This window comes from Neophocaena asiaeorientalis, unplaced genomic scaffold (genome assembly GCF_003031525.2).
Source record: "Neophocaena asiaeorientalis asiaeorientalis breed wild unplaced genomic scaffold, Neophocaena_asiaeorientalis_V1.1 scaffold745, whole genome shotgun sequence".
Classification (NCBI taxonomy): Eukaryota; Metazoa; Chordata; class Mammalia; order Artiodactyla; family Phocoenidae; genus Neophocaena; species Neophocaena asiaeorientalis.
The window spans coordinates 53,721-77,392 of NW_020175073.1; the positions used below are offsets into that span (position 1 = coordinate 53,721).

At 45.0% G+C, this 23,672-nt stretch overlaps 1 protein-coding gene across 5 annotated transcripts in view; it reads right to left on the reverse strand.

Moving 5' to 3' along the window:
* ATP6V0A4 (ATPase H+ transporting V0 subunit a4) overlaps window positions 1–23,672 on the reverse strand; it is a 72,509-nt gene that overhangs the window by 21,846 nt on the left and 26,991 nt on the right. For all 5 annotated transcript variants that reach the window (XM_024764071.1, XM_024764069.1, XM_024764067.1 and 2 more), the window contains 10 exons: window positions 16,873–16,998; window positions 16,260–16,354; window positions 14,927–15,053; window positions 12,658–12,740; window positions 12,120–12,213; window positions 9,686–9,898; window positions 6,323–6,473; window positions 5,539–5,678; window positions 3,937–4,094; window positions 272–365 (listed from right to left, as the gene is read on the reverse strand). In XM_024764071.1, coding sequence (XP_024619839.1) covers window positions 272–365; window positions 3,937–4,094; window positions 5,539–5,678; window positions 6,323–6,473; window positions 9,686–9,898; window positions 12,120–12,213; window positions 12,658–12,740; window positions 14,927–15,053; window positions 16,260–16,324 — 1,125 coding nt within the window. In that variant the 5' untranslated portion in view covers window positions 16,325–16,354; window positions 16,873–16,998. The remainder of the gene's footprint in view (window positions 1–271; window positions 366–3,936; window positions 4,095–5,538; window positions 5,679–6,322; window positions 6,474–9,685; window positions 9,899–12,119; window positions 12,214–12,657; window positions 12,741–14,926; window positions 15,054–16,259; window positions 16,355–16,872; window positions 16,999–23,672) is intronic.

Genomic DNA, 23,672 nt, shown 5'->3' on the forward strand with positions numbered 1-23,672 from the left:
AACGGTAAACCACCAGGGGTATAACTGAGAAGAAAGAGGCAGATGTTTGGAAATTGCACGGAAAATGACCCAGGGGCTGGGTAAAGGGTGCAGGTAGGACGTTTACTTGAATCCATTGCAATGCGTCACAAAAACCTCCAGGACATGCTATTCTATCTCAGTACAAGTTGGTGGATTTGACAGGTGCTGGTACTTTCGTCCCCTCCACACAGAGATCTCCTCAGCAAGACATTTTACATAATGAATATTTAATCTCAGAAGACATTATTACCGGATCAATCCCAAAAGGGTATGGATTTCCGGAGTACACTCCCGGAACGGCTGGGTCCAGCTGTAAATATGGATTTGTTTCCATTACTTGTGTACTACAGAGGGAGAAAGGAAAAACAAAACAAAACCAATGATCAACTAGAGGTAGGAAAAATACTATAGTACCATCAGTCATCCACTTGCAAGCCAATCAAAGCCTAACTGTTGGTGCGACTCACCAATTGGTTCATTCAATTATTCCACAAATGGATATTGAATACCTACTATGTGCTGCGTATCACCCTAGGTACTGAGCTACAGAAATTACCATCTGGCCCCCAAGGAGGTCACAGTGTGAGTTTCCAAAGGGCTCTCAGCCTGACTGGGTATAGTAAAGAAAAAGTTATACTACATCAGAAAAGAGGCAGGGGGCAAGGGTGACAGGAGTATAGAGGAGATAAAACCCAGCCCTGGGACCAGGCTGGGAAATCTCCCCTGGGAGCACGAGAACTGATCCTGGAGGAGTGAATTGGCTTTCACACATGGCCCCTGACCTCTGGGAAACTCAGCCCCTGAAAGCTGTGGTCCATTAACTGCCTTTAAATCTGTGTCCCATTCTCACCCAGAAGCACAAATGTCAATGGGCAGGAATTTCTTACCATCTGTGCAAACCTGAAGGGGTCGAGAACATTAGGGCTTAATTTTTCTTTCTTTTTTTTTTTTGCAGTACGTGGGCCTCTCACTGTTGTGGCCTCACCCGTTGCGGAGCACAGGCTCCGGACGCGCAGGCTCAACGGCCATGGCTCACGGGCCCAGACGCTCCGCGGCATGTGGGATCTTCCCGGACCGGGGCACGAACCCGTGTCCCCTGCATCGGCAGGCGGACTCCCAACCACTGCGCCACCAGGGAAGCCCTTAATTTTTCTTTTTTTAAGAGCACACATCTATGGAGGGGCCCAAGGATGAGTATTTGAAAGGATGAAGAACAGAATGTTGGCAACGTGGACAGGCTGCCTAGAAATACACTCCCTCCCTCCTGCACCTGGGGTGTGGTGGGTATTCGGTAGCACGGGGGAAATTAGGAAGCCTGATTATGCTGACCAGGCCCTCAGTGACAGTGTAAACAGCTGGCCCTGACCGGCCATCTCAGACCTAGACCCCGGTCCTAACAGCACACCTCGGTGCAAATGGTTGGATCTAATGATCAGAGATGTGTTTGTGTGTCAACAAAGATAAAAGAGGGAACTGGCCTGGCGCCCACAGCTAAGCCATAGTATCTGTTTCACAGAACATCAGACAAGGCCACCCTGTGACCATCAGGGACCAAGACAAAAACAAGACCATTCCACAATCATATCTGATATCAAAATATGGACAGTTCAAAAATAAGGACGTTGAAAAAAAATAAAAAATAAAAAATAAGGACGTTGTCCAAACCACAAAAATGACCACCACTCCCCTTATCCTCCCAGAGGCCAAATCCTCTAAGCCCTTCTAACACCCTCTTACTGAGATGCCCACCATCCCCAGAGGGCACCATCTCCCTCACTGAGTCAATCAACCCAATTTTGGTGACAACACACACGATCCTTGTGGTCTGTGGCTGAAGGATGGTGGGACAGTGTCTCTAGCCCACTGTCAGGGAAGGCAGGCCCAAGACCTAGCTTGTGGCCAGTGACAAAATCAGCCCGCTGTTGCCCCTTGCCGCTCTGATGTGTGCCTACGATTTCCTTTCGCCTCCCTGCTGAAGAGGGTCTGCTTCATACCATCCATGCTTGGGCGTGGGGCTGAGCTTGGGGTCTCTCCGACTAGGCTTGGCCTCCACAGCCTGGAACTGGGGCCAGGGTAACTTACGTGCACACAAAAGAACAATATTCCAACCCACGTTTGCAGAGTGACAGCAAGCCAGTTGACTCGGACTTTTCGCAGTCACACTCCAGGGCAAGTAAAATTTTGTGTAAATAGTTTGCTAAAGTTATGCTGATTTAACACGTTTCGGGATCCATCACTGTGCTTATGAGTTTAAAGCTGAAGAGCAAAACTCAGCAATTTCTCTCCAAATGCTATGAAAAGTTTTGTTCTTCGAGGCATCTCTTCAGGGTACTAATTGCAAAGAAAAAACAAACAAAACCCCACAGCCATAGCCATCTGTAACTGTAGTCCTGCAAAATGTTTTCTTCTTCATTTTTATTTACTTATTTATTGTTCAACATTCCTGTCCTCTACTACAGGGCACTTGGACCCAGCAAAGGGACTAAAAGGAGAGGCATGGAGCCTCTGCGACACACCCACCTGTACTACAATAGCCCCTGAGCCCCCCTGGGCCTTCAGTCAGCACCAAGCCCCCAAATGCACTTAGGAACATTCACGTCGAAAGGAACCCTGCGTTGAATCTTTCCTGAGAAATCCTCAGAGGAGACGGATGGTGTATTCTCTCCCCCAACTTACGATGTGTGGTGCAGATTTTGGTGAGCAGATAAGACCCCTGACGTGCCTTAAATAGAAAGTCCTACCACGCTTGAGAGAGAAAAGATGGAAGCAAGGTTGCAGATATGGTTACACATCTCCGCCTCCCCTTTCTCGCGGTGCTCTCCTCTCACACTTCCCACTGGACGTTCCAGAAAGAGACAGAGAAACCTGAAGCTGCCCTGAAGCAGGTGAGTGGGCAGACGTGAGGGAACATCACCTGGGACTTTTAGGCCTCGCAAAGCAACCCGGAACCCACTGTGGTTGTCTCGAGTGTGTGACGCAGGCAGCCGAAGGTGCCCCAAAGATCCCAAGGGAGTCAGCATTCTCCCTCGAAACCCCTGCCCCTCCACTGCCCTCCTTTTCTCCCCCAATTCATCACACTGACCCACCCCTCAAACTCAAAAATCTTTCTCCCTCTCCATAAAAGTCTCCATTCCGAAGCGCTCTCTCCATCCTGATGACTGTGTGTCTGACACACTGCATAATAACTGGGGATGCCTGCGGAAGGTGTGGTGGGTGGGGACGCAGAGAGCTTCCAGGTCTCTTTCCTGCAGCCCAAACTTCTCACCAGCCTGCACACCCTACCCTCTGCGTTCCTCACCCCGTCCCCCACAAGTACAGGGAACAAGTACAGCAGCGCAAAACTAACCGTCTCCTCCTTTGCTTTCAACATTCAATCAAGCTGCTCTGAGCCGTCAAAACAAAAATGCCCTTCTGGTGAGTCCGGGGCTTTGAACGTGGGAAACCAATCACTTATATATAGTTCAGACCTGCATCACCCTTTCTTAAAGCGAAGCCTTCTGTCCTAAGTATGTGGCTGCATAATTTCACTCTATCCCCGACTCCCTGCCAAGCAAGGTATGTTTCAAACGCCACCTCCTTCTCCCGGAAGCCTCACTTCCACGACCGCTACTCGGATGCCCAGTTTATACCTGCCCCACCGTTGTTTTCGCAACAGTGCCTGGCACACGGGGTGCACTCCAGGATACCTACTTAATTCAGCTGAAGTTTTAAAAACTCTCTCCACGCATTACAGTTACCAGCGCAGTTACTGAGGAAGCGGTACAAGGTCTCACACTCAATAGATAAAACCAAATTATCTGGTGAAGTGGTGGGCGCACCTCTGGGCAGGGCCAGGCGTAGGATCCCCCCGCCACGAGAACTGTCACTGAGGCCACCTGGATGGCCACTGAGTGACCCAGCTCTGTCCCAACTTACTTCCATGTGCCATTTCTGAACATGGGTTGGACGCTCCAAGAAGAGCCAAAGATGTTGAAAGACTTGGAGAAGCAGTCGTTGTAGATCAAGCCCGTGTAGATGGAGAAGATGCCCAGGAGGAGGATGAGGTAGCGTCCGTGGAAGAAGGTGTCCCAGATCTGGCCCCAGGGAGACAGAGGACGATTGTCAGTGGGCTCTGAACCAGACCCCGGGGACGTGTGTTACAGGATGCCGCCAGCACCACTGGGACAGCCACTGCAAGGCACACGGGCATCCCACACAGAGGGGCCATGTGACCAGGCAGGCATCAAAGTGATCCAGACAGACAGGGCACACACATCCTGATTTTCCTGAGCTTCTACGGGTGATTCAGAAAAGTCCTAGAATGGTAGCTGTCCCTGTGGAAACAAAGCACTTATAAGCTTCATATTCTTTAATTCAGCCTTGGTTAGAAAACGTAACTGAAGCAGCTGAGGCCTCCCTTATAAACGAAGGGACATGAAAGTGGGTGGCGGCTGCCTCAAGTGCTTCTGGGACCTGCCACCTATGCTGCTAAGTTTTACAGCAAGTGAAGTCTACACTCATCTGGGGTCTTGTTATAACAGTGAGTCTCTGTCTAAGTACATCCACCAAGAAGAGTAAAGCGTTTTCCGTAGGACTGGATGATGTGTATCAGCCGTTCTCAGAACAGCTGAAGTGTCCATTTGAGACTTTAAATATTTATTATAGGAAAGCCCAGCTGTTAAGACGCTTGTCATGGAAAACTCTACTGGTCACAGGTTGATTCTCCCACTAACCCTGCTTATGACTGACTTGCTATGAATCATTGAACTAACTCAACTTAAGTCAACTTGTATTAAAGATTGCAGATATTCTTAAAATTCAGAACAGAGTGAAAAGCGTGTTTCCAGTTTATAAAATGTATTACAGTGGACATAAAGTGACGTTAGCTGATTAACTTTGAAACAAGGCGGACTTGAGTTGTCTCAACCTTCACAATGCTGTGCAGGGACTTCACAGAAAATGTGGAAACTTCAGGTGTGCAAGTGAAGACCCGATATTCAGGATTTCTCAGCCTTTCATAAGAATGCTGATCACGGGCTGATCGTAGGAGAGGGGCTCTGCCGTAAAAAAATATGTGTGATATTTTGAGTGAAAAAAAAGGAAGCTACAAATTAATATGCACTATTTCATCCCAATTTTAGAAAATTATATACCTGCGTATAAGCACAGGAAAAAAAACATTAATTGTGATTTTTCTCTAGGTAGTTAGATTATTGTATTTGCCCAATTTTTGCAGTGAACATATATTGCTTTTATAATCAAAGGAAAAAATCAATGTTAAGGAAAAAAAGTAAAGGAAAAGATCACTGCATGTCAAGTAATGTACAAAAAACAAAGATGCTACTGTACCGAACCGTCCAAAGGATTTACCTTTGGCCACAGGAGTTTTTATGTTGAACTCTGGTCCTTTGTCACTTTCCATCTTTCTCTTACTTCTTATAACAACATGTTATTTCCACGGTGAAAACAATATACACATTTTTAATATTCTACTTATAACCTCCAAGAAACGAGGCGAGACATTTGATGAACACTCACCTCATTGGTCGTCTTCTGGGACAGCAAGCGTCTCTCATTAAGGACCATCCAAAGGGCTGCCAGTAGCATCACAATTCCGTGACCACAGTCTCCAAACATCACAGCGAACAGGAAGGGGAAAGTGATGATGGTGTAGGGAGCTGTAGAGGTGAGACCCACCACAGCCTGAGTCCTCCCAACATTCTTTGGGCCCCACGTCAAAGATTTCTCTACCACGCTCCACGATCTACAAGCTGGTTCCTTGTGTCTTTCTGATTCTGTCTTCCCTCACCATCCCCACCCCTGACACTCACTTAGCTCCCCCATACACTAGCTCATCAATGACTAAGTATTATTATTCCCCACTTTACAGATGAGCTGAGTTTTGGAGCAGCTAAGTGACTCTCCCCATGATCATTTACAAGTCAACTTAGTGACACAGCTTGTGACTCCAGTCTTCTGACTACAAGTCCTGTCTACGTCCATCTCCATCTCTCCCACACAACAGCTATGGGACTGTGCAGACGCCTACAGATGACCCTCATTCAATCAGTAAGGAAACAAGAACTGAAGCTGGCTGCCTGATACATCTACGGTTTAAGGGAGAACAGGTGAAATCTTGACGAAGAGCAAATCTTTCACTAATCACCATTTGCAAAAGACAATACAGGGCATTAGGAAACCAAATAAGATTTTAGGAATGTCACAGTTCAAAGTGATTAACTGCCAAGGCCACCGTAGGGGTAAATCTTATCCAGTTTTCATTTTCAAGCTGCCTAGTTGTGCAATACGTCGGTCCCTTTACCTGGGTTCATCTCCCGGTAACTGCCTACACCATATGCATCGACAATATTCTGGAAGCCAGCTGTGAATTTATTGGTCCTGTTAAATGTGGGAGGAGCTGTTTTAGATTGCACTGCAGTCATGATGGGGACCATGGAGGAGCCGCTCAGTTCCTGCAAAAAGAACATACAAGAGGATGTAAGGAAGAGAGCCGTAGGCTAGGTGTCAGCAGGTACATCTCACAGTCCTACTCCTGCTGCCGTCACTTACTGGGTGAACTTGGGACAATTTTCTGACCTCTCTGAGACTCATGATCTCATCTGTAAAGTTAGTACTCTTCTCATTCCTCTTACAGGAGAGGCGTCAAGAGAGCAGAGTTCCTCCTGAGTCTCTGGTAATTTCCATTCTCCGGCTCCTGCAAATGTCATGCACACTTCTGAGCCCTCTACTCTTCCCTCCTTCCTTCCTACTCACTCTCTCAAGAGTTCACTCACTTTCCTAATTCTGTTCCTAGATTCCCAATGGCCCTGACCCTCTCTGAAATTTCAATTCTCTTTTCATTGCCTGCCCAGGCTTTCAAACACGCATGTCTCAACAACCCCACAAAAATCCAGGAGCCTAAAACTGAACTCGCCAACTTGCCCCAAAGCCAGGTCCTCCCCTGACCTCTCAGTAATCTCCAATCTCCAGATTCCAGGCACTTTGGAATCACGAGACTTGTCTCTTCTCTTGATTCGGTTAATCACCAAATCTTGCTAATCGTCCCCTTTAAGTCCCTCCTCTTCCCATTCCCACAGCCACCAGCCTGGCCCCGAGCCTCACCATCGGACTCCAGTCTCCTTCCCTTCCATTTAGTGCCTACTCCAGACCGCGTAATCCTTCTTTTAATAAAACAAACAAAAAGCACTACTTTAGTCATGTTACCCTCCCACTCAAAAATCTTCAAAGCCTTCCCATTACCTAAAGAATGAAATCAAATCTCTTTGGTCTTATAATCCAGACTTCTTTACAACATTGATTTAATCCTGTATTCACACCTTCACCCGCACTACTTCTCCATGGAAGTCAGCCAACTCCACACTAGGCTTCTCTCTTCTTCCCTTCTCCAAGTATTCACAATTCTCCAGCTTACCCCCCAGGAACCTTCTGGTCACTCCAAACTCCAGCAGCGCTTACCACCTGTACACTCAGTACAACTTAGCACCAACTAAACGAGTGCTCAGCCATCCTCCTAGCAACTCGATGACGTAGGTATCACCACAAGCCTCACTTTACAGATGAGGAAACTAAGGTGCCGAGAGATTAAGTAACTTCCCCAAGGTCACACAGCAAGTCGAGGACATCCTCACTCCATTTTTATATGCCTTTTCATGTGTGTGATTATGATCTCCTTGAGGGCAAGGACTGTGGCTTCCTCCTTTTTTCTAAACATGCCCTCCAGGAGCTGACACAATGCCTGGCATGGAGTAAGTATCTTTTGCTTATGTGATGATGATAATGATAGCCACTCCCTTCCACTTCTCTCCTCACCTCCTACCCACACAGGTCCTCTACTCCGATCTCGGGAAGTAATTATCTCACAGGACTGAAGATGCTGTAGAAATGGTCCCAAGTAGCCCTGTAGGAGTCTGGCCCCTTCACAATTACAGAATGTCGCTGTTGGGTTCAGACCCCTGCGTTAGGGCAGCCCTCCCGCACAGCCCGCTGTCTGCCCCACACGGCAGTGAAATGTTTCTAAAACACAAACTGGACCGTGTCGCTCCGGCACAGGAAGGTACACCACTAGAGAGTCCGTCCACCAGCACCTGCCCTGCAGCCTCTCCCCGACCTTACTCGAAGCCTTTCAACTTGCCGCGCCCCAGCTCCAACCACTGGCCACCCCACCTCTCTCCACCTGCCCACTGACCGCCCTTCCACGGCTCAGCCCGTGCACTCCTCCGGGAAGCAGCTGCCCCTCCCAGTCTGGGTGAAACGCTCTGTGTAAGTGCCCCATTTGGGTAGTTACTGGACCACGATGTGGGGACATTCAAATCCTACCTCCTGGCTACAGGACCGGGGTCAAATTACTTCCACTCTCGGTGCCTCCATTTCCTCATCTGTACAGAGGGGATAAAGATAGCTCCTATCTCCTCATCCAACCCGACCTCCAGGTTGGGTCCCTTCAGACCCTTCAGCCCGAAAGCTCTTCCTCCCACCCTGCCTCATCTTCCCATGACGTGCAGGAAAGTCTGCTCCAGTGCCAGCTGCTCAGAGGGGCCTTCTCCCCAACAGCCCTAGAACGGTATTAGAAAGACCTAAAGCTTCGGGGCCCCAAAGGCCAAGCCATGCGTTCATCTGCTCCCACCAAGTATGCCACCCACTTAACAGGAAAGGTTCCCCACCTAGCCAGTTCTCCCAGCAGACAGACCAAAGGCACACTGCCCAGGCTTCAACCTGATGAGTTTCACCTCCCTGCCACCCCAGAAAATCATTCAAACAAGCTAATAATCACATTCTCCCATGGAAACAGGGGTCCCCCATCCTCCTGTCACTATGAAGTCTGCCTCCCCTATAGCTCCTGCTGATTCATTCTGCTCCCAAGTGCAGGTCCCAAGTGCAACCTCCATGCGGTCCTGTGTGACGTGTAGTGTCCTCCCCTGGGCTGTGAGTATATGTGACAAACTGTGGCCAACCTCATCTGTCCAGTATCAGGTGTCGTCTGTTTGGCCAGCTTGCAATAGTTAGGGCAGAGGGTCCCTTCTTCACCAGTGGGGTGAATAGGTGATCAGACAGGCCCCTCACTCCCCACACCCTTCACTTTCCCCCTGCTTTACTTCCCGTTCACCACGATTTCACTGCCTGAAATCACATTGGTTAGGGACAAGCCTGCTGTCTATCTCCCTTTCGAGAAAGTCTATCAGAGCAGGCCTTTGCTCTGCCAGCACAGCCCCAGGTCAGTTCCTGGGGCACAGTGAACACCTAGAGGGGTGACTCAAGAGCGCGGTGAGAGCTGCGTAAGGTGCGCTGAGTGCTCAGCACAGCGGCTGGCACAGGTGAGCAATCCGCTCCCTGCGTTCCGGCTGTTATTGCAGGTGCCTGGTTATCTGCCTTTCCAGCCAGACAAAGGCGGTACCTACCGGCATAACTAGCAGAGTGACGGCACATCAGTGCCCAGTACACACTTGCTAAGATCAAAGAAATGGTGCATGTTTATCAAACGCTGAGAAGAGCGGGAGTTTCTGACATGCGCCCACGCCCCGGGTAAGGACCGAAGGCGCAAAGATAAAGGAGACAATCCTACCAGGTGAGGTTCGCTTGACTTAGGAGGCTGACCAGCTGAGGGCCTGGCAGAGAGGCTGCTCAGGCTGGACGTGACTACCCGCCTCCTGCTCCACGCGCCACGCACCATGCCTTGCTCCAGTGCCCTCCTGATGCGCACAGCGTCTGCCACCGGGAACCAGATCTCAGCGATGATGCACTGCTGGGTGACGTCGATGTTGCACATGTTCAGAATGTGGTAAATGGCCTTCATCTTGTGCACTTTGATGACCCAGGAGTGCCAGTTGGCAGCTGCTTCTTGCAGGAGGTGCTGACGGTGAGACTCTGTCTGTGTTATGACCTGGGCAAAAAATACCAACAGCAAAACAAGGGGCACTTGTGGAGATGCCAGACAATGTGGCAACAATGGAGGCTCATCGGCCATGGGGGCGTCCTCTGCTCCTGGCCCCCTCTTCCAGCCTGCAGCTCTCACCTGGCCTTTCACGAGCAGTTTATCTCCCCCACTAGAGGTTAAAACCCTCAGGCAAGGACTATATCTTCCTTTTCTTCTAAATTCCTTATAGTACTATTGCGATGTATTGAATTGTGTCCTCCCCAAAAGATATGCTGAAGTCCTAACCCCTGGTAACTGTGAATGGGATCTTATTTGGAAATAGGGTCTTTGCAGATATAATCGAGTTAAAATGAGGTCATAAAATGAGTAGGGTGGGTGCTATTCCAGTATGACTGGTGTTTTTATAAGAAATTTGGACATGGAGGCACATAGGGAAGATATGTGTGATGCAGGCAGAGACCAGAGTGATGCATCTACAAAGCAAGGACCATCAAGGACTGCTGACAACTGCCAGAGGCTAGGAAGATGCCTTAGTCCACTCGGGCAGCTATAATGAAATACCATAGGCTGGGTGCCTTATAAACAACAGAAAGTTTTCACAGTTCTGGAAGCTGGAAGTCTGAGATCAGAATGTCAGCACGGTTGGGTGAAGGCCCTCTTCTAGGTTGCAGACCTCAAATTCTAACTTCACATGGCAGAAAGGGCAAGCAAGCTCTCTGGGGTCTTTTTTAGAAGGACACTAATCCCATCCACGAGGACTCCACCCTCACGACCTAATCACCTCCCAGAAGGTCCCACCTCCCAACACCATCACCTTGGGCATTAGGTTTTTGACATTCAAATTTGGGGGCAATACAAACACTCAAACCATAGGAGAACAGGTAAGGAAGGATCATTTCCTAGGGCGTTCAGAGGAAGCCTGGCTCTGCTGACACCTTGATTTCAGACTTTTCACCTCAGAACTGTGACAGAATAAATTTCTGTTGTTTTAAGCCTCGTAGTTTGTGGTAACCTGTTATAGCAGCAGTAGGAAACAAATACACCTATCAAAATGCCTCACATACATAACCTCTCCAATAAATGACAGATGAATGAATGAATGAAGGAATGAAGAGGCAATTTGGCCCCCACAGAATTTATTTAGTGGAATTAGTTTTTGTTCCGGTGATACAACACAGAAACCCTCTTCAGTAACCTCTACACGGGGCTACTCAAGTCATCCGAAATGTAAGTTTAGCATAACTTCCATTCTCCTCGTGCAGTTTTCATAAAATCCAGCAGAGTATTTGGGGGCAAAGGACTTCAAGGGTAATTGCTTCAGGGAACCACGGTCTCCCTGACAAGTGACAAAGAGGGAACAGAGAGGATGAGAACAATTAAACACAGCTTTTTCTGGGAAGATAAAGATGTTTGTTAGCCTAGGAGTTTCGAAAAACACACACACCTGATTTCTAAAGATACTCATTGAGGACCTAGAACTGTGCTGACCAAAACAGCAGCCGCATTTTATACAAATAAAAATCCCGTCCCCCAGTTGCACTAGCCACGTTTCAAGTGCTCAGTGGTCACATGTGGCCCATGGCTATCGCACTGGACTTGCAGGTTATATAACGTTTTCACCACCACACAGAGTTCTATTGGACAGGGCTGGTCTGGAATAGGCGATTTGATATAGGCCCAGCTCCTTTCAGTGACTACTTGCAAAGCTTATTGAAGAAAATCATATGTGTTGAGAGCCCATCCTAGCTGATGACAGATTCGAGAAGAGGATATGAATTGGGGGCGTGTTCATATGTGAAACTAGACTCACTGTCTTGACAGAATTAATTGCTTGGCTCACACAACTGGGCAATTCCGTGGAAACAGAATCAGCAAGACTGGCTGGTCGACTTAATTGGCTAGTGAGTTATATCACAGATGCGGCCTAGGCCAGCCTGGCAATAAAAGCCTCCTTTTATCAGACTGGGGTGGGCACCTGCAGGTTGACCAGGGCTGTGGTTAATTCTAAGCCCAGGCAAAGCATCACTGACATGCAGAATCATCACCGTGAACTTAGTGAACACTGCTCCCTAATTATGAAGCTCCTGCCGCAACAGCCAGAAGAGCATAGCAGACATTCCAGCCGGCCTTGGAGCAAGGGCCCTGGGAGACAGGACTTATAAGGAAACGGCAGACGTAGCCCATCGGCAGCCCCCGCTCGGGTCACCAGCCCGAACACCTCACTCACAGTGATTAAATCTTCCAGCCTCATGTTGACACCATCCAGCATCTCTCTGCGCTCCGACGCCGGCTCTGGGCAGGGGTATATGGTGGCTCGAAACCTGTGTTTCACACATTTCAAAGGACACACATGGGTTACCGCCAAGAAGCCTTCTGCACATCCTTTTCCGCTAACCCATCATTTGCCCACTTTGGTTAGATGACCGCCTTCCCCTAGGTTCTACGTATTGTATTCAATGTATTGCACACAACCTGACCTAATTCTGACCCAAATTGCTGATGAAAAGAGCCCTTGGGCTTCCCTGGTGGCGCAGTGGTTGGGAGTCCGCCTGCCGATGCAGGGGACACGGGTTCGTGCCCCGGTCCGGGAAGATCCCACATGCCGCGGAGCGGCTGGGCCCGTGAGCCATGGCCGCTGAGCCTGCGCGTCCGGAGCCTGTGCTCCGCGGCGGGAGAGGCCACAACACTGAAAGGTCCGCGTACCGCAAAAAAAAAAAAAAAAAAAAAAAAAAAAAAAAAAAAAAAAGCCCTTAATAGCCACTTACCCATCACAAATCTTCTTGATTTTCTGCCTGAGCTGCTCTCCTTGATAAAATATGATGAATATATTCTTTTTAATTTCTTCTCTCTGGAAAATCAAAACAGTGAAAAATATATTTTTAGAAAAATTTAAAATTTTCTAAATTTAAAATTGGAAAACTTAAACTTCTCCCAGTTGATTCAAGTTCGTAACTCATGATGGTTGAGGGCAAGGCCACTGAGGCAGGCTGGGCGGGGCGCCCAGGAAGGCCGATACAGCCTTAAAGGGACCACCTTGCTGTTTGCTACACTATTTGGATCACAGTTGAGCCTTGTGTTCAGCTCTAAGCCCTGTGCTTAAGAGGTGTGTTAAGAAAACACCCAGAAGAGAGGGACCAGGATATTGCAAAGGCTTAAAATAAAAAGAGCTGATCTAGCTCACCAGAGTTAACTCACACACAACATTGACATTTCAGGGGGGACTGGGTGTTTGATATTTAACAAAGGTAGAGCCAGGTCTAATGTTGGACTCACACACTCAGTGTATGACCGTAAGAACCCTGATTAAATGCAATTTAAAAGTCCAAGTTTGACATTTCACAAGAAAGGAAAAAATATGCATTTCACAAGAATATCTGGAAAAGTTCAACGTTTACTGTAAGCGAAGAAATGTGCTGTTTTACTCTCTTTAGTTTGGGATGGGGGGGGTAAAGGCAAAATGAAACCCATTGTTGGAAAAGCGGTAACAAATCCAACGCACTCATCACACACCACTCGGGTATCATGTATCTTTGGAATCAGGTACGACCCCAATGAAAAGCCATTTGTCAGGACCTACCGAGGGTCATGAAAATGCTCACACCCTTTAAGCCAGCAGTCCTATTTCCTGAATTCATGCCATGGAAATACTTCAAAATAAAAATCCACATGCATGAAGATGCTTATCATAGTGTCTATATTCTGGAGAAAAATTGGAAATAAAGTGTCTAATAACCGACGGTTAATGTCCCATCAACTCAATGGAAACATGAGGGACCAACTGAAAATAATACCAGAACGAACTGCCTCTTTGCTAGGTGCTCATGGGAGCAGGGAAGTACTTCAGGATTTGGGGAACTGACTGCTTTACATTATTTGAAGGAATAAAGGTTCCTTCAACCATGGAGTTCACCCCTAGTCCTCTGCTGAATCTCTCAGATCCTTCTTTGTCTCTGGATCCACCAGAACCAGGAATCCATTCTGATCTCATGCTATCTGTTCAGTGATCTTCAATGTCACCAGGCTAAAGTCATCTTACTTTGTAAATACTCTCTCTACCACCATGACTATTCCATGTCAAAACGTGATTGTGAAAAGGAATGATTCAATTGTCGAATTTTAAAATGATATTTATAAATGGCACATAGTAATACAGGAGGGCATTTATGTTATTTAAATCAAGAGAAGGCCAAAAAAAATGATTTCCATGCTATTTCTACAACCATATTAAATTACACCTGCTTACGGCTATGGACTAGAGAGAAAGAGGACAAGAAAAAAATAAAGACATTAGAATGGTAACGCGTTTTTTTTAAAACAAGTGCTTTTTTCTTATTTTAAATTGTTTTAACAGTGAAGTTGTTTTCTATGAAATAAAACTTAAAATTACATTTTTTTAGCCTCTACTATAGACAAGATTATGACTCTTTTAGAAATAAGCCCAGCTTCTTGGAATTAAAAAGTAAGTGGATTTAAATACTGGCCGGAAGGGTGGAGGAAGCATACCCTATAGATTTAGTAGCAATACCGTGTGGCACTCAGTGAAGGGGACCCTCAAAATCTTTGTTCGAAGTGTGTGGCCCACTGACTACCAGCAACTAACTGCAAGCTGATTAGAAATTCGGGCTCCCGGGCACCACCACCCACTGAATCAGAATCTGTCGATACACTGAACAAGATCTCATGCTCCCATGAACACTGGAGCTTGGGACGCACTGACCTAAATCAGTTCTCAGTGCTTTGTGATGAAGACACAGCTGCCATTCCACATGGCACTACTACAGCTAAGTTTCCAGGAACTGGTACAGCTACGGTATTTGGAGGAATGAACACTTACGAGGTGTCAACAAGACTCAGTTCTTTCATGGGTATTTTTTAAAAGGAGGGGTTGGGGAGGAAAAAAGAAAAGAAAGGAGAAAAAAAGGAAATAGATATTAGCTTCATAGAGCTAAAGACTCAGTGTTTGAGAGAATGAAACCCTTCTGGTGGGGCTACAGAAAATTTAAGAAAACATTTCCTGCAGCCTGAGATACCCACTGTAACGGGATCTTCCAGAACTGTGTCCATCTCACTGAACTTTAAGTAGATGTTTCCTCGGCAAATTCGCCACAGCAGCCTCTCAAAGGAAGCCATCCTCTCCCGGTTGACCACACCAGCCGTGAACCTGGGCAGTCAGAAGAGGACATATTACTGAGGCACAGGGAGCGGGGTGCAGAGAAAAGGCCCTGTAGGATAGGAAGATATGCAATCACAAGGTGGAGGACCACCTTCCCTCTGAGCGGGAGGTAGGGACATAGCCCTGATGGGCAGGGGCCACAAGGCCACTCTGGATCCCAGCCCCAACTTTCCCCAAGTCCCTTTTGACCTCCTGTTTCCTTTGACATGTCCGGGTTTCCTTAATCATCCCAATACTATACATTCACTTATTTGCAATTAAAAATACGATAGACCATTCATTATAGCATTGTAGCTAAAGGGAACAAGTGTTCAACCTGCTCAACAATGGTTTCTATGAGTTTATACAAATAAGGTACTAAAACTGAAACATATATATTGATTTCTATACATCTCTGCTTTTACAATCATCTAGGTATCTAGATAATTTCTGATCCGAACTTTTCAAATGAACTTTAGAATGGTTACTTTCACTGGCCTATTACTTTAAATGTACATTGATTCTGTATTACCTTCCGATCAAATATTTTCAATACATATTTTCCTTGCCATTTCAAATTCAATGTCTAGTGCCTCAAATAGCATGCCCCCAAGTACCTATTGAATAAAAAACTAGAATTCTAAAACTCATTTTCATCAGTTTTACTTGGACACTGAATGAAATCCCACCATTTTGAATCACCACACATTTTGGTGGGTATTATCACATCCTATTACCTCTACTTGTGGAAGACACGATTGCATAACTACCTCATCGCTAATTACACTCAAACTTCACACTCCAAATCTATTTTATTACCAAAACAGTATTTTAGAGACCAGGAAAAAAAAAAAAACATGTATCCCATAATTGTTCCAAAGCCAGGGAACAGTTGCGAAACCCCATCTAAAGAATTATCACTACATCCTTCCCATGTGGAGACAATACACACATCGCACTCTTCAGACCCAAGAAGGTCAGTATCACCATAAACAAGGTAACACTACCTGCAACTCCACTAACCTGGTGAGGTTAAACTTGGGTTTATTACTGGTGGAGGCCTTACAGTCGTGTGAAAGAGTCCTCATGCCGGTCGCTATTTGTCCATTCATTCATTCATTCACTCAAACACTCAGGGAAATGTTGCACCGGGCACTGAGCTACGGACCAGGGAGCCATCTACACATAACCTTCAGAGCAGGGAGTTTCACTAACCCCAGCTTTCCACTCATGTATGCAGGTGTAGGTCTTAACTCCAGGAGACCAGAAGTGTCTTCCATAAAGAAATCATCAGCTAAATTGGTTTCCGTCTGAAAGTCAAAGAATCACTATTTTCATTTAAATGTATTTAGACTACCTTAAAACCACACCTCATAGTTTTGTCTGCTTTTAATGATATTTCAATTTTCCACAAATAGTTAGAATTCAAAAGGTAGACTGCTTAGACCTGATCTATTCTTCTGTTTTAAATAAAGATTTATGTGTGTGTCAAAAAAAAAAAAAGGTAGAGTGCCCCTTGACAGATCAAAAAGCTTCCGCAGTCTCTTCCTACCAAAATCCCAAACCTGCTCAAACTGGTGCTTTTTTCTGACTTCCACTTCTGTCTGGGCCATTTGGGGCACCACATCCTTTTTAGTGAGCACCTTAATGTTTCTGCATTCATTTCAACCAGTACCACGTGCCACCCTAACCCTCCCCCTCCCCCTCGGCCCAGCCATGTGACAGAAACAGCACAATTTATTCATATTCCAAACCAGCCAGTTGTCGATATGGAAATTTGAGGTTCTGGCGGAAAAGGCCCTTGAATAAATAGTCCCCAAATTACAACCTCAAAGAAGTCCTGGGTTTTCTTCAGGAGATGTTTGAATTCAGTCAGTTCTAGGAAGCTTTTCTTCAAAGCCTGATAGTTCTCATTGGCTTCCTGTAACTCTCCTTCCAGTTTTTCTAGAGCAGTCTATGCAGGAGGGAAAAGAAAGTAAGCCGGGCAGAAAGCATTATGACGTTTACTGTACATTAACCGTAACGGATAACTAAATATCAAAGCGGTATTCAGTGCATCACAAGGTAGCTTGAAGTTGAGAGGCCTGTTCAGTCAAACTCAGCAAGATTGTAGAGCTGTAAGTAAAGCCGCTCACAGGAGTTCTCTCATCAAATGGGGAGGATCAGAAAACAATCTGGGGGAAGGGACGTTAGCTGCATGAGGAAGTGAAGGCATTTCAGCAAATCACGTCTCTGCCCCCATTTTAAACACTGAATGGGGAAGCTGGAGTAAATTTACATGTTGAGAATTCCTTCTGCCCCAAACATGTTGTAGTGATAAAATACAAAATATATTTTCTCATAAGATATAAAAAGATAAACCACCAGTTCTGAGTGGGGGGGTCCTGGAGAACCAGGTACAAGCAAGTGAAAAAGGCAACATAGAGAAGCACAGAAGGCTTCTGTGAGCAAAGAAGGCAAGATTACAAAAACGAAGAAGAAACCAATCTCCCTTTCAAGTGAGGCTACAAAAAGAATACGGCTCATTAAGAAATCTAATGACAGGAAAAGTCACCAACAAAATCAACAATCAGAACACAAAATCTCAGTGGGTGGAATTATTTTTACAGAATAGTCTGAAAGAGTTTTGAATGTTCGAAGAGATAGACAAAGGTATTACTTCCACTAAAAAGTAAAACAAGAAATTACTAAACAAACATGTCATAAAATGAAAGAACAGGAAGTATTAAAAAAGAACTACTTAGAAATCTTAAAAATGTAACATACAGCTACTGAAATTCAAAATCCAATAGGTGAGTAGGGACTTCCCTAGTGGTGTAGTGGTTAAGACTCCGCACTCCCAATGCAGGGGGCCTGGGTTCGATCACTGGTCAGGGAACTAGATCCCACATGCATGCCACAACTAAGAGTTCGCGTGCCACAACTAAGGAGCCCTCGAGCTGCAACCAAGACCCAGTGCAAACAAATAAATAAATATTAAAAAAAAAAAGATCCAACAGGTGAGGATCAACTCTCTACTGGACACAATTTGAGATTTAGCAAATAATGTTAAAATATGAAAGCTCATTTCTCATTCATCCAATATCCATCAACAATAGAATGGATAAAGTGTGGTACATTAAATAAAAGAAACACTACCCAGCAGTGAAAATGAATTCATTTCAGAAACATGAAAAATACAAAATTCAGGTAGTGATTATCTCCAAGGGAGGAGGGGAGGGGTGAGATGAGGGGCACACAGAGGGCTTTAAGAGCATCACTGCAGTGACCTTTCATCTTATACAGGGTGGTGACACTTGATACTTGCTATATCATTATTCTTTGTACCATACATGTATTTTCTAAAAATCCTAATACACCAATTATTTAATAAAAACAATTACAAATGAATCCATACTTAAACACATTGTAGTGAAACTATAGAACAAAGACAAAACCTTAAAGGCCATTGAGGGAAAAAAGACATATAATCCACAAAGGAAGGAGCATTGAACCAGCAGCAGATTTTATGGGAAGAATTTACTAAGTGTGTATCTCCAGATGTTAAGCTTAACTATAATCTATAGCTTTCAACCCAAGAGAAGGGTGAAAAGGGTTGAAGGGCATTACAGAAAGGCAGGAAAGGGGAGGAAAACAACAAAGGAATGGTATAACAAAGAGCCAGTAACTCGGGGCTTCCCTGGTGGCGCAGTGGTTGAGAGTCCACCTGCCGATGCAGGGGACATCACCTATTAAAAGACTGACAGTATCATGCTAGATGTTTCAAAAATCCATCTAAGAGACACCCTTACCGAAGAAATTAAACAAACAAAAAATAAATAAATAAAAAGATTTCCATGCAAATGTTAGTTCCTATCTTCTAAAAAAAGCACCTTAATATCAGACAAAATTGAATATTTAACATTTTTCAAACATACTTTAGTAGGGAGACCACATAATGAACCCACACACTGGTCACCCAGCTTCAATTGCATCCCATTCCTTCCCCTCTCAAAAACAATCACTACCCTGAATTTTGAACACTGACTATAGGTGGCACAAGTTGGGGAAAAAAATGAAATCCTCATTTCTTCTTTTTTTTTTAAATAAATTTATTTATTTTTGGCTGTGTTGTGTCTTTGTTACTGTACGCAGGCTTCAGTAGTTGTGGCACGTGGGCTCAGCAGTTGTGGCTCACGGGCTCCAGAGCGCAGGCTCAGTAGTTGTGGCTCATGGGCCCAGTTGCTCCATGGCGTGTGGGATCCTCCCGGACCAGGGCCCGAACCCATGTCCCCCGCATTGGCAGGCGGACTCTCAACCACTGCGCCACCAGGGAAGCCCCAAAATCCTCATTTCTTAACCATCTGCTCTATCCATTTAATGATTCCATTAAAAGTAATGCTGCCATTAAAAATATTTTGGAGGACTATGCAGTATCTAAGAAGTGGTTTACAACATGATGGTAAATGGAAAAGTAGAAAACTATAATGTATATTATGGATACGTAGTTATAAAAAATACAGCTGGCAAGAATAAAAACAGAAAAATTAAGGCAGTTTAAGCTGAGATGGTAGATTTGTGGGTACATTTTATTTCCTGAATTATATTATTCCCTCTAGGATTGCTACGAAAGCCTCTTTAGAAATTCTACAAGGCAAGGGCCCAAGCCACTGTGTAGTACTGCCAGGATTCTCCTTTCTAGGAATGTGGGAGGAACACTCAAGTCACTGCCAGATCAGCTGAATCAATGAACCAATCCCTGTGATCAATGGTAAGACACATATTACTCTCATAAGCACATGTTGTTTTAATTTCATCTTTACAATAAATAGTATCTAGAAGGAAAATACTGAGCAAAGACTGTTGGCACGCATCTGACTGCCCCTTATCTAACTGGTTATTATTACAAATGTGTACAGTTTCAAACCAACCAGTCAGCCCATAACAAACTCACTGGGATGAAGTGATTTTTTAAGCTCCTGTCTAAAACATATAACCAATGTCAATTTGGAAATAAAAATACTTGTTACCTGTTTAACAAAAGCAAGAGTCTCCATGCGTGTCAAGTTTCAATGTAATATCAAAGAATATCTGCAGTTATTTGAAAAGGCTATTAAAATTCTCCTCCCTTTTCCAACTACCTATTGTGCAAGGCTGAATTCTCTTTACATACTTCAGCGAGAATAACATATCCCAACAGATTCAGAGCAGAACAGACACGAGAAGCCAGTCTTCTATTAAGCCATGCATTTAAGAAATTTGCAAACGACCTCACTCTTATTCACTAAAGTTTTTGTTTTGGAAAATACAATTATTTTCCATTAAAAAAATGTTAACATGTAATGAGATATTGTTATTTTTAAATGAGTTACAGCAAGTCACCTACTTACCAACGAGTTCTGTTCCAAGAGCGCGTTTGTTTGTAAGTCCAACAAAATTAACCTAGGTACTCAACTAACAACACAATCGGCTACGTAGTACTGTATTGTAATAGGTTTATAATGCTTTTCACACAAATAATACACGAAAAACAAACACACACAAAAAATTCTTAACCTTACAGTACAGTACTTTGAAAGGTACAACTGTACAGTACAACAGCTGGCACACAGGGGCTGGCATCGAGTGAACAGGCAAGAAGAGTTACTGCCTGGAGGAGGGAGAGGAGGTGGGAGATGGTAGAGCTGAAGGACTGTCAGCAACAGGAGACGGAGGGCAAGCTGCAATTTCACTCACGCCTGACGTTGATGGCACAGGTTCTGGTTCTTTGCTGGAACCAGATGCACGTTCGCATCTTTGAAAGTTTGCAACTTGAAGGTTCGTATGTAGGGGACCCACTGCAATAACTAGTTTGCTTTTTTTCAGCTTTAGTTCCTAATGCAGTAATATCAGTAAATATAACCCTCATAAATAAAGCTCTTTGGGATCCTCAATATCGTATAAGAGTGTACAATCAAGGGACCTGCCCGAGGACAGCAGAGGACTTGAGAGGTAGGACAGGGCTGAGGAGAGCGGGCTTTGCTGCCAGCATGGGCCTGACATAGGTAAGAAGGGAACCATCGTACATTCTCAAGCAGGGAAGTGACAAGATAGAGCGACACCATGACAAAAATTAGGCTGGCGGTAGGGAGGCAGAAGGGACTGGAATGAAAAGAGGATGAAAAAGATTATACATATGGATAACTGAGCCACTTTGCTGAATGCCAGAAACTAACACAACACTGTAAAAAAAAAAAAAGAATGAAATAGTTAAGAAGAAAGTTGGAAAACTAGGAAAACTTCTGCCAAAACTCAGAAATAAGATTAGTGATTTTGCAGCAACATGGATGGACCTAGAGATTATCATACTAAGTGAAGTGAGGCAGAGAAAGACAAATATCATATGATATCACTTATATGTGGAATCTAAAAAAAAAAAAATACAAATGAACTTATTTACGCTCACAGGCATAGAAAACAAATTTAAGGTTACCAAAGGGGAAGGGGAGGAGGGATAAATTAGGAATTTGAGATTAACAGATACACAGTACCATATATAAAATAGATAAACAACAAAGTCGTACTACATAGCACAGGGAACAATGTCTTCTAATAACCTATTATGGAAAAGAACCTGAAAAAGAACATATATGTGTATATGTATAACTGAATCACTTTGCTGTACACCAGAAACTAACACAACATTGTAAATCAACCATACGTCAATTTAAAAATAAAGATTATGGTAAAAACATGAGCCATTAAGATATCTCACAGTCCACAAGATCAGCTCTAGGTGTTTAGGAAGGTAAGGGGGAGGGGAGCTGTTAATTAACAGGGCTGGTATTAGAAGACTAGTGATAAGACTGAAACTGGAGATGACTTTATGGAAATCCGATTCATATGGATTAAAAACGTTCTCCCCAAATGTCCAGATTTTAATAAGACAAGATCCAAAATATTTCCTAGGGGAGTTGCCAGCCTCATATTTCTGTTAGAGGATCTAGACTTATACTACTGATGACTTCAACAATTTCAAGAATTTTAAGTTATCTTAAAAGAAAACAAAAAACAAACGAGAAAACCCAGCCAGAGATAAGGTTCAACTCGGTGAAGCTCTTCCTTACCTGCCCGCCTCCCTTAGGGAGCCCTTCCTCCTCTGACAATAAAAACTCCAATTTTTTTTTTTTAATCAAGATCTACAGGGCTGGGACTTCCCTGGTGGCACAGTGGTTAAGAATCCGCCTGCCAATGCAAGGTACATGGGTTCGAGCCCTGATCCGGGAAGATCCCACATGCCATGGAGCAACTAAGCCCGTGCGCCACAACGACTGAGCCTGCGCTCTAGAGCCCGCGAGCCACAACCACTGAACCCGTGTGCCACAACTACTGAAGCTCGCGCGCCCAGAGCCCGTGCTCCGCAACAAAAGAAGCCACCGCAGTGAGAAGCCCGCGTACCAGGACGAAGAGTAGCCCCCGCTCACCGCAACTAGAGAAAGCCCGTGCGCAGCAACGAAGACCCAATGCAGCCAAAAATAAATAAATAAATAAATGTATTTTTTAAAAAAGATCTACAGGGCCTTCTGGGATCTGGTTCTGCCTACCTTTTGGCATCCTCTCCCTCTGCCTCACCCTGCCTTCTCTACAACCTGCTCTAGAGGGCTCCTAGAGGGCAAGACCATGTTTCACTTCTCTCTAAGGTGCCCTGTGTGTGGCAGGTACTCAGTGTTTTATAAAAGCAACTAGACAGAAAGGGGAAAGAAAGAGGAAGGGCCCCACCGGCCACAGTGACCTTGGCTAAAGAAAACTGCTGTCTTCTCACACTTGACCTCAGGAGCCAGTCTGAGGAGAGGCCTCAATCCAGACTGGAACAAATGCATCAGCTATTTCCCACCACACAGATAATTAGAAAACAACCCATTGGATCCAGCAATTCCACTTCTGGGTATTTTATCCAAAGGAAATGAAATCACTATCTTAAAAAGATATTGACATCCCCACGTTCACTGCAGAATTAACAATAGCCAAGACGTGGAAAAACACAAGTGTCCACCAACAGATGCGTGGATAAAGAATATGTGGTACATATACACAAAGGAATATTATTCAGCCATAAAAAAGGGAAGGAAATCCTGCCATTTGCGACATGGATGTACCTCGAGGGCATTCTGCTAAGTGAGGTGAGTCAGGCTGAGAAAGACAAATACTGTATGATCTCACTTACATGTAGAATGTGGAGCCTAAAAAGAAACTAAACTCAGAGATCCAGAGAATAGATTGGTGGTTGCCAGAGGCGGGGTGAGCAGGGGTGGGTGAAATGGGTGAAGGGGATCAAAAGGTGCAAATTTCCAGTTATAAAATAAGTCCTGGGAATGTAATGTACAGCATGATGACTGTCATTTTAAAAAAGAAGAAAGAAAAAAAGGAAACCTCCCACTGTGCCAGTGTAAGGTCTGTTCAGTGGCATCATATAGACAAAACTTTGCTACCTGTAAGAATCTTATGTCCCAAAGGAAACCACTCCTCAAAGTGGAGTGAGCTTCCCTAGGGCTACGTTGAGAAAGAGAGCTCTCTCCTGGATTAGGGAGAGTGACTCTAAAAATTGCACCATGGGATTTTCCTGGGGGAGTAACACTGAAAAGTGGAACAACACATAAATCCGCCTCCCCA